Source organism: Cololabis saira, chromosome 12, assembly GCF_033807715.1.
Source record: "Cololabis saira isolate AMF1-May2022 chromosome 12, fColSai1.1, whole genome shotgun sequence".
NCBI classification, from domain to species: domain Eukaryota; kingdom Metazoa; phylum Chordata; class Actinopteri; order Beloniformes; family Belonidae; genus Cololabis; species Cololabis saira.
The window spans coordinates 18,848,588-18,862,934 of record NC_084598.1 but is presented as its reverse complement, the minus strand read 5'-3'; the positions used below and the strand labels follow the sequence as shown (position 1 = coordinate 18,862,934).

Here is a 14,347-nt window from a genome sequence, read left to right as displayed (position 1 = left end):
TACCCCACCATGTTTCTAAACTAAGTATTGAGCCTATTCCTTACAGCCAATGGTCTAGTCAATAGCACCCCTCTGTGCAACCAATAATACAACTCTTAATCCAAGTCTGAATGCTCACATTTCTCTCACTCAGACACAAAAAGTGCATTTTACCAGTGGTTCCATCTTTTTCTTAGCGAGCGGCCCCTCTGTGCTCTGGCCATCTGAGAGTGGAGGGGAGCTCAAGCCTTCTGTGCTGGAAGCCTGGGGTTCAGAAGTATTGCTGGGGGGCTGGGAGGGAGCGTGCTCCTGGTACAACAGGTTTCTGAGCTTTTCATCCAAGGTCTTGATGGTACGGTCAACAAACTCCACTCTGCGTGGCCCCTCGCTGTCGGACTCTCCCTGTCCTCCACACTGCTGCTGGCTTGACATCTGGGGGTTTTGATGTGCCGGACTCTGAGGCTGGGATGTCACTGTCCCAGGCTGCATTGGTGTGGCATAGGGCTGTTGCAGGACCACAGACTGGTGGCAGGCAACATGGGGAGGTAGTTCTGAAGTAGGACTGGCCTCTTCATTATGTTGATCAGTTTGTGATGAGGCGAAAACACCAGCTCCTGCTCCTTTATTACTAGCATTTACATCCAGAGAGACAGGTGGCACAATTGCACAGCATGGCATATCTGCAGATATGCAAGAGTCTTCAACAGAATAGGAGTTTTGATGGCTGATGCCCCCAGCAGCAAGAGGATGCTTAGTTACACTGGGCTGGGTCTGCTGGACCTGGGATTTGCCAATGATTTGGTCCGGAGGTTGTGCTGAGGTGGGTAATGAGGAGGTAGAGGGGCTTTGGGAAGATAAGGATGTGACTGGTGTTATCACTGCAGCTGCGTTGCTGTTGGTCCTGCCCGACAATGAACCAGACTTTTCATATTCTGGAGAAATCAAGAGGTTAGAGTTAATCCAAAAAGCAGATAGTGCTTTAAACAACAAATGCCAAGATGAAGAGAAACCAGGTGCTGTGGCTGCTGTAGTGTTACATCATTGGCCATTTTACCCCCACAGCCTCAGTCAGCTGGAGTAAAATCCTGCACGTCATTTCTAGAAGCCGTCTTATATAACCGACACCAACGGATGAAATGCACGCGATGTTTTTTTCCACCAATAGCAGCAACACTATTTTGCTAATCTTCAATATTTCAACTGACTTGTAAAACTATTCTGCTATTCTATTTATTAATGAGTAAATCTGAAGACAAATTAGAATCAATGATGTGTGCAGCGTACCCTGGGATCCAGAGGTTTGTGATAAAGGATTTTCCTTGTCTTGCATGGGTGTCTCAGCCACAGGGCAGATGATAAACCAGCGCTTGCCAGTATGGAGGACTGTCAGAGAAAAAATAAATATATATATATTAAAAAAAAAAAAAAAAAACTCCAAACGTAGTTAGATTTGAGTACAATTTGATAGTATAAAAACTTACCATTTTGTTGGTACACTAGTTGAGGAGTACTGGGTTGTAAAACCTTAAAAAAATAAAATAAAATAAAACTTAGTGGATGCATGTGCATGCATCTGATGGGCATTGAAAAAGGGTTGCCCACTCAGCCAATGAGCTAAAATAAATACAGTCAGAACAAAATGTCACATCAGCAAGACTGGTATTTTTGGCAGACCTCGTTGGCAGCGTTTTAAGCGAAGTTATCTCAAGAGTGCTGTCAGGATGCTGCATCCGATGCAAGCACACTCAAAGACAGATTGAACAACTGCAGCTATCAGTTGTCAACACTTTTTTCCTCACCTCTGCTCTGAGTGCACCAGCTCCTTCACTCTGTTTAGGGCTGCATCTCTGGTCAGAGAACCTTTCACCCTCTGTGTCCTCACTCAGCATGTCCTCTGCCTTGTCTACAATGTCCTTCAGCTGTTCAATAAAGACCTCTTTCTCAAGAGGCAGAATGAAATCATTCTCCACCTAAAAAAGGAAGTAGAAAACATTGTTTTCAAACAGCTCAAAATAACACATTGGTTATTGCTTCAATATGATCAATACATATACGAATATTAAGGAGATTATAGGTTAAGTCTCAATCTTGCAAACATTGAAGTCTTTATACATGCTGCATAGATAAAATGTTATCTTTCAAATCTAACAAAAAATCTCTGTTCTCTTAATTCCCACTTAAATTTCATACAATTGTATTTCACACTTCGGCAAAATTACAAAAATTGGGTTTATGTCTTTGACTATGATAAATTAACAGGGCTGTAAATATTCATTACCACTTCATAAAATAAGTGAGAGGGCTTAGGGGAAAAGGGAAAAAAGAAAACTTACTACCCCCCTTGCCACACTGCAGCTAAAACCAATAGGGAGCTTCTTATCGGAGCTGTAAGGCTGCACTTTACGAAACCCACACCAGAAACCTTTGCAACAGCCGCGGCAGCAGCTTTGCCTCTATCATACCATGTAAGTTGCAATCTCTTCTGGTGCATCTCCATCCAGGTCAAACTTGAACGTGACCATTTTATGGTTATGAGTCTCCAACTGACATTCTACCATCTTGTCTCCAGTGTTACACACCTAAAAAAAAACAACAAAACCAGAATCCCTGTATGTTAGAACTTTTTTTACTCGTTTTAAAAAATATGAACCATTAGAAATATTTTCTTTGCCAAATACATTCAGGCCACCCACATTAAGCATGCCCAGCTTTGGTCTGCTAATCTTTTCCTGGCGAGAACGAGTGCGCGTGGACCTGCGATGGTGTTTGCGAACTTTCCCCTCTCCTTTGCTTCCGTGCGTCCCTTCATAGCCGTCGCTCGTCTCCTTTCCTGATGTGGCATCAGAGTTGACACTGGTTTCAGGGGTAGATAGGCAATTGTGGGGAGAAAAAAAAAAAAGAAATCATGAGTAAATACAGTGCAGTTTTCTCAACTTAATACCTCAGCACAGACACAGCATTACAGCTGTGGTAGAAACATTATTCCATTCCCACAGCTTCACACATCCCTAAATGACAACTAACATGCCACAAATGGGACTATACACGCTCAAAACATGCCCCAAATGCCAAAATGTTGGAAACTGATAATGGAAGACATGGTAGAGCACGTATAAGGTAAACATAAAGATAAGGGTTACATTGTCATTGTTACTGAGCTGTACACAGGAATATGCAAACGGTCTTCTTCAAAACACTGATCAAAGTTCAGTAAAATGTTTTGGGAACAGGCCCCGGATAAATCAGTTGGTTGAGTGGGCGCACCATACACAGATGCCATTGCCCTCATGCAGGCAGGGCAAGTTCGAATCCCAGCCTGTCGCTTTTTACTGCGCGTCTTCCCCCTTCTCTCCACCAGAGCCACAAAAAGAATTGGTGGGTAAGAATAGCTAGCGGTCTTAAATTTTCTGAAAGGTAAACAACATCTTTGCTTCAGCAAGACAAACAACCAGAATTTCACTAAATTTCTGTTTACAATTAGCACTTTGGTGCACTATAAAAGGGTTTGAGGCTTGAACTGTTCAAGTATGGGCGGGAACATTAAACATCTGTGAACATGTGTTTTAAATAAGCATTTACTTCACTCCCCATCAGAAAAATTATTCCTTCGAATATTTGTGTATTTCTATGACTTGAGAAAAAAAAAGAGATTACTTTAATCAAATGTGTATTTTACAGACTGAGGGGAAATTAACTTGTACCTGTCACAGCTTTGCCCTCCAGTGTGTTTTTCTGCAGCTTGATCCTACAGATGAAAAACACGCAAAGATGAAACAGATGAAACAATGCAAAGAGAGAAATGCATTTACAATTAAAAAAAAAAAAAAAAAATTATATATATAGATATATATATATATATATATATATATATATATATCATCATGTATATATCATCATATACATCATGTTCTGGATCTCTGGAAAGCGTCTAGAGACAACATCTGTTGTATTAGACGCTATATATATATATATATTATATATATATATATATATATATATATATATATAGCGTCTAATACAACAGATGTTGTCTCTAGACGCTTTCCAGAGATCCAGAACATGAACATAAACCCCCGAGCAATTATTACATAAACAATACTATAAAATATACTGCTATTCCCATTTTAGGTTATTCTCTTACAGGAGCTGTAAAGAAAGTATACTGATGCCAAATGTCAGACTAGCAAAATATGTTTTAAGAGCTAAAGAGCATTCCAGTAAATCGTGTAGCTGTACCTCCAAGTTAGACTCTGCTGGACCTTGACCTGCAGCTCCTGAGACAGTATTGAGCGTTTTCTGCTGTGGAAAAGTGGAGCTGGCTGACCCAGATGATGCTCTCTGTGAGTCAGAAGATTGCAGCACAGGAATTTGGCTTTGAACACTACTCTGGTGCTGGGCCTGTGGGGGTAGCTGGCATGATTTGATGTTGTCCAGCTGTGCGACTACAGTGGCTTTGCACCGGTCTGCTTCATTCTGCACAAGTGAGGAGAAGGCTGCAGATTGTGCGAGCTGAACAGACTGCACAGGCTGAGCACTGGCAACAGACTCAGGATGGGTGACCTGAGTCTGATGACGAACCTGATTTTTTTTTTTTTTTTTTTGAAAAGAGAAAAAAAACACATTATTGCATTCTCATAATTTGCATTTACAGTCTCTTGAAAGATCACGCATTCTACTGAATCATTCCAAATATATAACACCTACAGTCCTTTCCCCTCATTTGGATCATTTAATATGACTGATAAATTCAATTTGTACTGTGTTCATTACACTTAATCTTAAAACAAAAGCATAATGGGATAATAATAATTATAAAAAATAATTGACTTATTATTACCATCAAAAGTTTACTTAAGTAAACTTATCTTAGAAACACACTACACATCTTTTTAGTAAACCCATATGCAATTAAGCACATGCTGTCATCCTTATTACCTGTAACAGAGGCTGAATGCTGCCATTTGAGGAAGGGTGTGTGTTCTGGCATGGGGCCATGTGTGTGTATATGGGGTGGGTAGGTAGTGCTGACATGAATGTACACTGTGCATGAGAAGCCTCTGATCTAGCAGTTTGCTGCAGACCAGTGGCGGGATGGTGTTGTGGGGATGTTTGTTCTAACCTGCCAAGAACAGGCGAGGGGGATGGTGTAAAGGACACTGGTATGGGTGAAACTAATGCATTTTCAGCATGTACAGGAGAAATGGGAGAGACAGAGGGAGTTAAAGGGAGTGTATGTCCTGGAGAAAGGAAGATATGATTAAGGGAAGAGGACACCGAGGGGTGAGGAACAGTGCAGGTATGAGGATAGGTAGATTCACAGTCAGATACAGCTGTCATCACCTGGACTGTGGGATATTGTGAAGGAAACTAAAAGGAAAGAGGTAGAAACACAGGAAAATCATAATCTAGAAAGTTCAAATGAAGGGGGGGTGATGCATCAAAAAGTGCATCTATATTATTATTCGTCCTTCAACCCTATGCAAGCCAGAAGAAAAATAAGAAAACTGCTGAAACCCATAATGCAGACACAAAAATGCTAATAACTTGGATGTTTGTGATGGCGGCAGTAAAGCTAAAATCTGCAGAAGCTTTAGCTGTTGGTGGACAGTGGTCTGACCACTAGCTGCTGAGGAGAGAGTGTCTGGTTTGGAAACAGACCTGCTAAAATTCTGCCGATGGCTCTGTACATCATGTCCAAACTGTGAAACACGGAGCCGTGCTGATATTGTACCGAACAAAAAAACAAAAATAGGGTTGGGGAATCTCAGCGATTTCAGAGATTACTCTTTCATCCTCACATCAAACCAGCTCACATTTTCCCTTCTGTGCTGTAGCACCCTGCTTACAGCACAGCAGTACAGACAATGTCCCACCTACTGGACTGTTGCGATGCCCCCCCCGTGCAGCCCCCGGGACCTGGTGGAACCCACCCCAACAGCTGTGACCTGCGTCAGATACTGGCAGAACCACATCTGAGATTGCAACGGACTCGAAAAGAAGACCCATACTGAGCACAAACTGCAGCACTCTAAATAAGAAAAACAAACCAGGCAAACCTTGGGGGTGGTGCATAAAACCACTTTTATTGCCTTCCTAACCATTTCCATTATCTCCCTGTTGGCTAGTGTCTGAGGAAATTCCTGTTTATTGTTTATTTTTATATGTACCGACTGTCCACCAACACAACTATTTCCAATTCAGCAGCATCACATCAAAACCAGGCACTATGAGCAGTCTTCCACTTATTTATCAAGATACTGTTCATTGGTTTAAACTGTTTCCACAAAGTACATCAGGGCAAGACTTTCATCTCAGTTAGGAAAGGAATGGTGCATAGATAGGGTTAAAGCTGTAGGAGGAAAAAATAGGCAGTGTATCTCAGCAGAGGGGAAAAGGCAAAAAATCTAAAGCAGGGCACCATCCCATGCTACTTCATAACTGTTGTATATTGATCATCACAGCAGACACTTACCTGAGTGATTTGTGCAGCATGGCTTTGCTGGGAAGAAACTGAAATGTTCTGAGCAGTTTCTACTTGGTTAGCTCCTTTGTAACTTAGTCCTGCAGAAACAGACTGTGCTGACAGGTACTGGGCCTGGCCAGGTGCAGAATGTGCATAACTCTGAGAGGCAGTATCAGGTAGAACTGGCACAAAGTGACTTTGATGCTCTGCGGATGCCTGCACAACTGGGGTGGTTGTTGGATGAGACTGAGATACATCCTGGTGCTGCTGTGGGACAGAGGTCTGCATGACCTTTGAACTCTGCTGTTGAACTGGTGGTTTCTGTACTTGCGGCTGAGTAGGAAACTGAAGACTTTGAGATGGGAGGTTAGATGGTTGTACCATTTGATGGCACATGGTTTGTACAGTTTCTTGTTTATGCTGATGATAAGTCTGTCCAGCATTTACTATCTGCTGTATACTTGATACTTGCGTATTTTGTGGTAAGGGTTGTTGGTGCTCTTGGTACGTGGATATTTGTTGGTTGTAAAGTGCTGGTGTGGAGGAGCTCTGACCAGGCTGTTGACTCTGCGGCTTCACTGCTGCTTGGGCATGCTGAGGTGTGCTGGGGGCACGTGCAGTCTGACCCTGGACTGTGGTTGCTATGGCTGGTGCAACTGATGCAAGAGGGCAGCTTTGTGCTTGCTGCTGTGCTGTCAGGGTGGACGCTGCTGTCTGAGGCTGATTTGAACCAGGATATCCTGATGCAGATTGAGAATATTGTTGAGCTGATGTTACAGAGTTCTGAAAAGTTTGATGGACTTGCAAAGGAAAAGTCATAGCACTTGCTGCTGTCGCCTGCTGATGTTGTCCTGTTGCTTGATAGTTTTGCGCAACATGTTGTGGCACAGCTGATGTTGCAATGCTTACTCCAGCTTGAGTTTGTTGCTGGATGTTTACAGAGCATAGACTGGTTGGTGCTGGTGGGGCAGCACTGGACTGACCAGCATATGGAGCAGCTGGGTAGCTGTGTCCAGCCTGAAGGTACTGCTGTGGCACTGCTGTGCTGGAAGAGGGCAGGCCCTGGACTGATGGTTGATTCTGGTGACCTGCTGAGCTGGCCTGAAGACACACAGGAAATCATTTCAATTAGACCTGGAAGTTTATTTTCTGATAAACAATATAAATCTTGGAAACTATATTAAGTTACGCCAGATGCAAGTACAATAAGAGGATGAGAGATAAAAATAAGTTCATGAAACATCAGTTATACTACTGAGCAGGCTTTGGCAGGTGTGAGCTAAAATAAGAGCACAAAGGAGAAATAGGAGAGACAGAGGATGGAAATTGGACAGCCACTCCCTCCTTTCCTCTTCATTTAGAGGCCATCGATCCAAGACAAACTAAGGAGAAAGACAGCTGCTGCATTAGCCCAGCAAAGCAAGGGAAAATGTTAAAATATAGGTCAGTTGTAAAAAGGATTGCTTTGTTTACTCTTAGTCAGGAGGGAAATTTAGTCACAGGGTGCACCATTTGCCTTTGTCAGTGTTAGACTAAGGATTATAAGATGTGAGTGTTGGAGGGTCAACGTAGGCAGCAAGACTAGGAGAAGAAACAGGAGATCGTTCCAGCTCCAAGCAGAATCATGTATTTTCTACAGGCGGGGGAAAAGCTGTAAAGCGGCAATTGGCGCCATTTCAGGAACATAAAGGAACTTGTTTGCTACTGTGACCTACCACTCCCGGAGCAGTGGTAGTTTGTTGCTCTCTGGAACAAAGTCCGTCTTCACACTCCTGGAGAGATTCCTGGTCCTTATGCAAGCAGCCAAACTGAGAATTACTGTTTAGGCCAGAGTCTCCATCACTGTGGGAAGGCCTCTGGACTACAGAGGACTGCAGCAGAGAGGTCTGGGGGGCCGTGGTGTGACTAGGGGCTGCTCTGCGGCTGATTATATTAAACAGGGACTGCTGCAGCATAGAGAAATTTGAATAATCATTTAAACTTTTTAGATGCCCATAATTATTGCTGCAAATTTTTCCACCATATAATGGGTGCTGTCTTACATCACATGGACAGTGATGTGTTGGGATGACAGAGGGGTAGGATTGGCTCCCATCTTTTGACCTCAACAGAAGCTTGGAGAGGCAGGACTGGCACATGTGGCTTCTTTGCATTGCAGAAAGGTATTTATGGTTCGAGGTTAAACTCAGAAGGCCACTGATGTCTGAATGTCTCCGTTCACTTGGCAATGGGAGAGTTAAACCGTCACTGGTGGCCTCTGATGATGGTCTGAAGCTGGTGTCACTTAGGCGGCGGCACTCTGAGGGTGAAGAAACGGGGGAGACGTGCAGCACTGGCAGAACTCTTGGTGGGGGAAACCCATCCTCAGTCTCTGAGTGTGGCTCAGTAGGGCTGACTTCTGACTGGTTCTCTGGTAGCATGGGGTTGGGACTGACTGATCTCTGGGACTGAATAAAAGCGTGGAGTTGAGAAATGTAGTTTGCCCTTTGAAGGTCAATAACCGGAGCACTTCCCCTCCGGTCTGAGCTTCTCAATCGAGTCCTAAGGTCTGGGCTCAGCGTTGGCCCACGGATTTCACCATTTTCACAGGAGTGAGGTCTCTCTGTCTGAAGTGGGTAACCACTCCGGCACTGATCAAGGAACAACCCAAAAGCAAAACATGTTACTCCATGTAAACAAGAAAGAACATAAACAGAGTTATTTACAGCATGATTGTGTGTAGACCGATGTGCACATGTCCAAAGATGTGTTGCACATCAACTCTTCAAGAGGGTTCAGTGTTTTTGTTCAGTTCAAAGCTCATATTGAGGTCTATAAGTATTTTTAAAGTGTACTTTGACATCTTTTAGTACACTGTCCACAAGGGTGTATTAGAAGCTAATGATACAGACCTGCTGTGTTGCCATAGTTATAGGCTCCAGAAGGGACTGGTAGAGGACACTCTGCTGGCTACTGTGGGAGTCTGAATACACAGTGGAGCCCATGCCGCTGTCAAGTGTACTGTCGGCTGCAGAGAGACAGAAATGATGTGCTAAGAAAAAGTCAATGATTTATAGGTTTTTACTGACCACATAGTAACAGAGTATCTTACATGTCACCGATGTGGCACTGGTTGGCAGGTTATGCAGCCTGCAATGCTGATCTGTCTCCAGATCTTCTGGTTCCAGCACAGGGAGCTGTCCTACATGTGCTGCTCCGGCGGAGATGCCCTCAGACGGTGTCCTCCTGATTCCATGTCCTCCTTCACCCTGATCCACTGGAACTGCAGCAGATGCTGTTCTCCCTCTTCTCCACTTGATCAGTGCCACACGGTCCCGGAGAGACTTTCCAACAGTCTTGGCATCACTATCGTGGAAAAAACCAGAGTCCACCTAACAAAAAAAAGTAGAAAAAAAAAGTAGTATGATTTTCAAGATATTATAGGACAGTATGTGAGAGATGAAGATGCAATAAAAAGGCAATAATTGGAAACAGAGCCAAGAGCAAGCAGAGGAAATCTATTTAAAGTGGCCAGAGCTGTGGGGAATGATTCACTTTGTCAGGAGCTTGGACCATTGTTCATAACAAACAGCTGGACTTTTGTACAAATGAAAAAAAAAAAAAACAAACAATAAAATAACAACAATAAACTAGCATAAACTACATGACAGGTGTTATCTAGAAATGTAAAGAATTAAATAAAAGGTTCAGGATTCAAGATTCTAAATCTAGATCACTTTTTTTTCTTGAATGACTAAGTTCTTAACTTAAGCACTCACCATTTCTTGTGCCACAACCTCAGGGACCTCCTTCTCCAAGTCGAATGTGAACTCAATGGCTCCACTCTCCTTGTACTTCCCTTTTAACTTCTTGTGGTCTTCCACCCATAGTTTGAGGGCTATAGAAGTCTTTTTCCCATCATCCTCCTCTGCAAGCTCCACCCTAACACCTGTGTCTTCAGCAAAGAAAGCATGGTTCAACAGGTCTTTGATGGTGTACCTGTAAGAAGGAACAGACACGGCCGCTACTTAATTTAAAAAAATTGAATGTTTCGGTTCAGCAATATCACAAAGTAGTTGTGGTATAGGAGTTCCAATAGTTGCACTATTGTGCTGACAATTAGGAGACATTTTGACCCAGTTTTGCACAGAAATGAGACAAAAAGGTCATCAAGTAATGTATTACCTAAGCTCCCAACTAAATCCACTCATATTTCGATAAAAAGGAGCCAGTAGTTCACATAGGTTTATTTTACCCTTGTACACTAACTGATTATGTAACAGAACTGAATGAAAGCCCTGCAGATATGGAGAGAGACTGCAATGCTGCTGAGATCCCAACTGTCAGTGCTGCTGCATTGAAGCGGGGGAGGCAAGAAAAAGGCATGAAAGATGAAAGGGCACCTTGTGGGCTGATTTGGCTGGACACTGGACAATGAGGGGGCAGTCACTCACCGATCCTCTTTCTTTTGGCAGATACACTCGCCAATTATCTCCTTGATTTCAGGATCCATGACCTTGTTGTAGCTGGCTGGCTTCACTCCCTGTGGAGAGTGGAATATTAACAAAACATTATGAAAACACAACTGAAGGCTATTGTGTTGATGACAAACACTGAAAGCCTAGCGCACGCATATATATATATATATATATATATATATATATATATACACATACATACATACACACACACACACACATCCCCCCCTCTCTCGCACACACCACAGGTTGTGAGATTCCAAAGAGCCTTAAAAATGTCCATATAAACCTCTCAAACACCTTTGCAGCTTAGTCATGTCTACTTCTTATGATAAATCACGACACTTTTCTGCAAAATCACCCCCCACCCCAACTTTTGGCAGTTTATATGGAGAGGGTGTATGCAGCTAGTGCATAATGGAAAATCAATGCACTTAAAACTTTTTTCACAACAAGCCCAAAAAAAGCCCAGTCATAGGAGCAAATCACCTAGATGCCGGAAGTTGAATCTTGTGTTTTGAGTCTTGTTTTGCAGTTATATTCAAACCTATATATCAACCACAGGTTTATAGAGGCCACTATAAGTATCCTATGGATTCTCTTTCGCCAAAATTTCTCCACCAGATGATGTCTCCGTTCAGGGAGTACACAGGAAATCAAATCAACATTTCCTTTTGATTAAACACCTATTAATATCCTGCAGTGCAGAAAAGAGTATCTACAGACAGCTGTTTTCATGTTTCTCAATTATTAATATGGGAACAGAGGGCCTCTTTCCAATCAATACTCCTCAACAAATATGGAAGTCTGTCATGACTTCAGCCACATTTTAGAACTAGAAATATGCTTTACCAGGAGAGAAAGACACAGCCATTAGGCTCTCTCTGAAACGCTAAGATTTGACCACCCACTGTGACTCCATATGGCCTACTAGGTTCACTTAGTTTGAGCCTGAAGATCTATCAACCTGAAAACAAAACATACACCACCAGAAAAACTACTGATGAATAACTGCTGGATTGGGACTTTAAGACTGCATTCACATTACATGAAATGACATATACATTTCTTTTTAATGAGGTGACTCATAAGTATCTTTTTTCCATGGTTGGGGATGCAGAAATCCAATTGCCAATTCATGTTTCCAGATTGGAAATGTGTGACTGTGTGGTCCCAGATCATATACACATCCAGTACACGGCCTTCCAACACAAGTCAGAACAGAGATATCAGGATGTCTCTGGCTTGTTGTCTTCACAGGTGTGAAACATTTTGTGAGTGGGTAATTACTTTTTGGCAGGGATGCAGAACTCTGTATAACACCAGCAGCAAGGCCAAAATCAATCAGCAACAATTGAAAGAATTTACTGCAGTCAGGAGCAAGATGTCACCAAAACAATAGATGGAACTGCTTTTATTCTCAGCCATTATTGAAAATCTCTTGCTTCACAATGTTCTCAAACATGACAATTTCCTGCTTCTTGGACCCAAAAAAAAAAATATCACCATACCCCATTGATTACTTTGTCAACATGATGAAAGGCTGAAAAACTGACCTCTGAACTATAGTATAATCCCCATCATAAAAGTTTGAGGCAACAAAAGAAAAAAAATATATATTTCTATCATTGACTTATTTCATTGCTGACTACATAAATCCAAAATATGTTACGCTTCCTCTTCAACATTTTTTTTTTTCATTTATAAATCAATTCCTGAATTTTTGGCCTGCAACACTCCAAAAAAGATGCACCACAATGTTGCTATTTCTTCTCACAGCAGGTCTTCTGGCACTAAGGGCGCTTTTCCACTAGCACCTACTCAGCCCGGCTCGGCTCGCCTCCACTCGGTTTGGCGCTTTTCCACTAGGGGTCTAGCCGTGCCAAGTAGATACTTTTTCTGTATCTATTCTGCCGAGGTTCTAAGCGGCTGAGTCGGGCTGTATCTGACGTCATCACACTACAGGCCACCGATTGGTCGGGGGGTTGGAGTCAGACATCTGAGTCAGGATGTGACATCAGTGAAAGAGCGACTCTGACGGCGGCTTCTTGTTCATTTTGTTCGACAGGCAATGGCAGCGCAAAAGTCTGTTTCGTGATCCAACTCTCGGGTGCAGATGTTCATAAACCTGGTGGCTGAGGAGAGAATTAAAAAGGGATCTAGGCGGGGCGATAAGGAACGACAAGATCTACCAGGAGCTCTGTCACTTCATAGCTGCTTGTGGCTACCAACGGACTTTTCAGCAGCGCCGAGACAAACAAAAAAATTAAAAAGACTCGCCACTTAAAGCTTCTCACTCTCATTTTTTAACTTGATATCGAACACAAGCCACAGACCCAGCAGCACATATATATCATCTATTCTTTAGTATTGTTGTCTTTGTTTAGATCACACAATCAAATATGTCATAGCAGCTTTGCTCCAACCCCGCCTACTTCTGCTCCAGGTGATGAATTGTTATGGAAAAGAAACTAGGCCAAGTTGAGTCGAGCTGAGATGAGTAGAGCTGAGTAGGTACTAGTGGAAAAGTGCCATAAGGATGCCAAGTGTTGAACATTTCAGTTTTACATTTCAGATGGGGTTTCCCCGCCCCTCACATTTTTCCTGAAAACGCATCTTGATCTATGCAATAATATGGGGATGCCGTTATATATTTCCTGCAAACATGAATCCTCTTCTTTCTCAGCTAAGCCCTTGCAAGTTTGCAGAATTTGCAAATCTACAGAGGTTTCACATTGTCTCTGAACAAATGTGTCTGGAAAATGCATCTCAAAGGCATGCTGAAGATATGAGTGACATGCAGTACTGTCTGAGGTATTGGCGATCATGGGGGTTTCATCTTAGGCTTGAACAGTTGCCTCTTATGCACTGTAATCTAATTAGTTTGTTAATTTCTCTTGGGGATTAATAAAGTATTTTGAATGAATTTAATTATGAAATTAATTATTTTTGATTTGATTTTCTCATGCATTTGTTGAAGACCTGGAGAACTTTTGCCATGTTTTTGCTTCAAAGACTGAGCTTTTTATAGATGTATTTTTTTTATAGATGTATTTTTCTTATACAAAAGCTTTTGGAAATCCATTTTTTGAAATAATCACTTTCTAAACATGCTTGCTTTCAATTACCTACAACATTTTATTTATTTTTTTAATTCTTGAAAAAGTGTTGCAGGTTTCATAGCTAAAAATGTACATATATGACATCCTGTCTGGAATGTAGTAAAGGCCAATACAAGAATAATTGTTTTTACGTTCAAATGTTCTTATTTGGGAATATACATCTTTTTTGGTCTTAAAAAAAATCTGAATGGGTACAAGGCATGTCACATACTTTCAACATATATGACTGATTTCCAGCTAGCAGCATGGGCTGTAGTCTCACTAAAAAACTTCTTCACCGTTTGCCTGACCCAGTAATTGATAGAAATTTAAAAGCAGCTGGACTT

General features: G+C 42.2%; 1 protein-coding gene across 6 annotated transcripts in view; it reads right to left on the bottom strand.

Moving 5' to 3' along the window:
• LOC133457030 (serine/threonine-protein kinase WNK2) overlaps nucleotides 1-14,347 on the bottom strand; it is a 47,599-nt gene that overhangs the window by 13,320 nt on the left and 19,932 nt on the right. For all 6 annotated transcript variants that reach the window (XM_061735847.1, XM_061735848.1, XM_061735850.1 and 3 more), the window contains exons 6-19: nucleotides 10,876-10,964; nucleotides 10,201-10,420; nucleotides 9,534-9,813; nucleotides 9,334-9,449; nucleotides 8,158-9,072; nucleotides 6,452-7,543; nucleotides 4,216-4,557; nucleotides 3,681-3,724; nucleotides 2,673-2,832; nucleotides 2,442-2,558; nucleotides 1,779-1,949; nucleotides 1,461-1,503; nucleotides 1,264-1,362; nucleotides 154-911 (exon numbers count right to left, since the gene is read on the bottom strand). In XM_061735847.1, coding sequence (XP_061591831.1) covers nucleotides 154-911; nucleotides 1,264-1,362; nucleotides 1,461-1,503; nucleotides 1,779-1,949; nucleotides 2,442-2,558; nucleotides 2,673-2,832; nucleotides 3,681-3,724; nucleotides 4,216-4,557; nucleotides 6,452-7,543; nucleotides 8,158-9,072; nucleotides 9,334-9,449; nucleotides 9,534-9,813; nucleotides 10,201-10,420; nucleotides 10,876-10,964 — 4,446 coding nt within the window. The remainder of the gene's footprint in view (nucleotides 1-153; nucleotides 912-1,263; nucleotides 1,363-1,460; nucleotides 1,504-1,778; nucleotides 1,950-2,441; nucleotides 2,559-2,672; nucleotides 2,833-3,680; nucleotides 3,725-4,215; nucleotides 4,558-6,451; nucleotides 7,544-8,157; nucleotides 9,073-9,333; nucleotides 9,450-9,533; nucleotides 9,814-10,200; nucleotides 10,421-10,875; nucleotides 10,965-14,347) is intronic.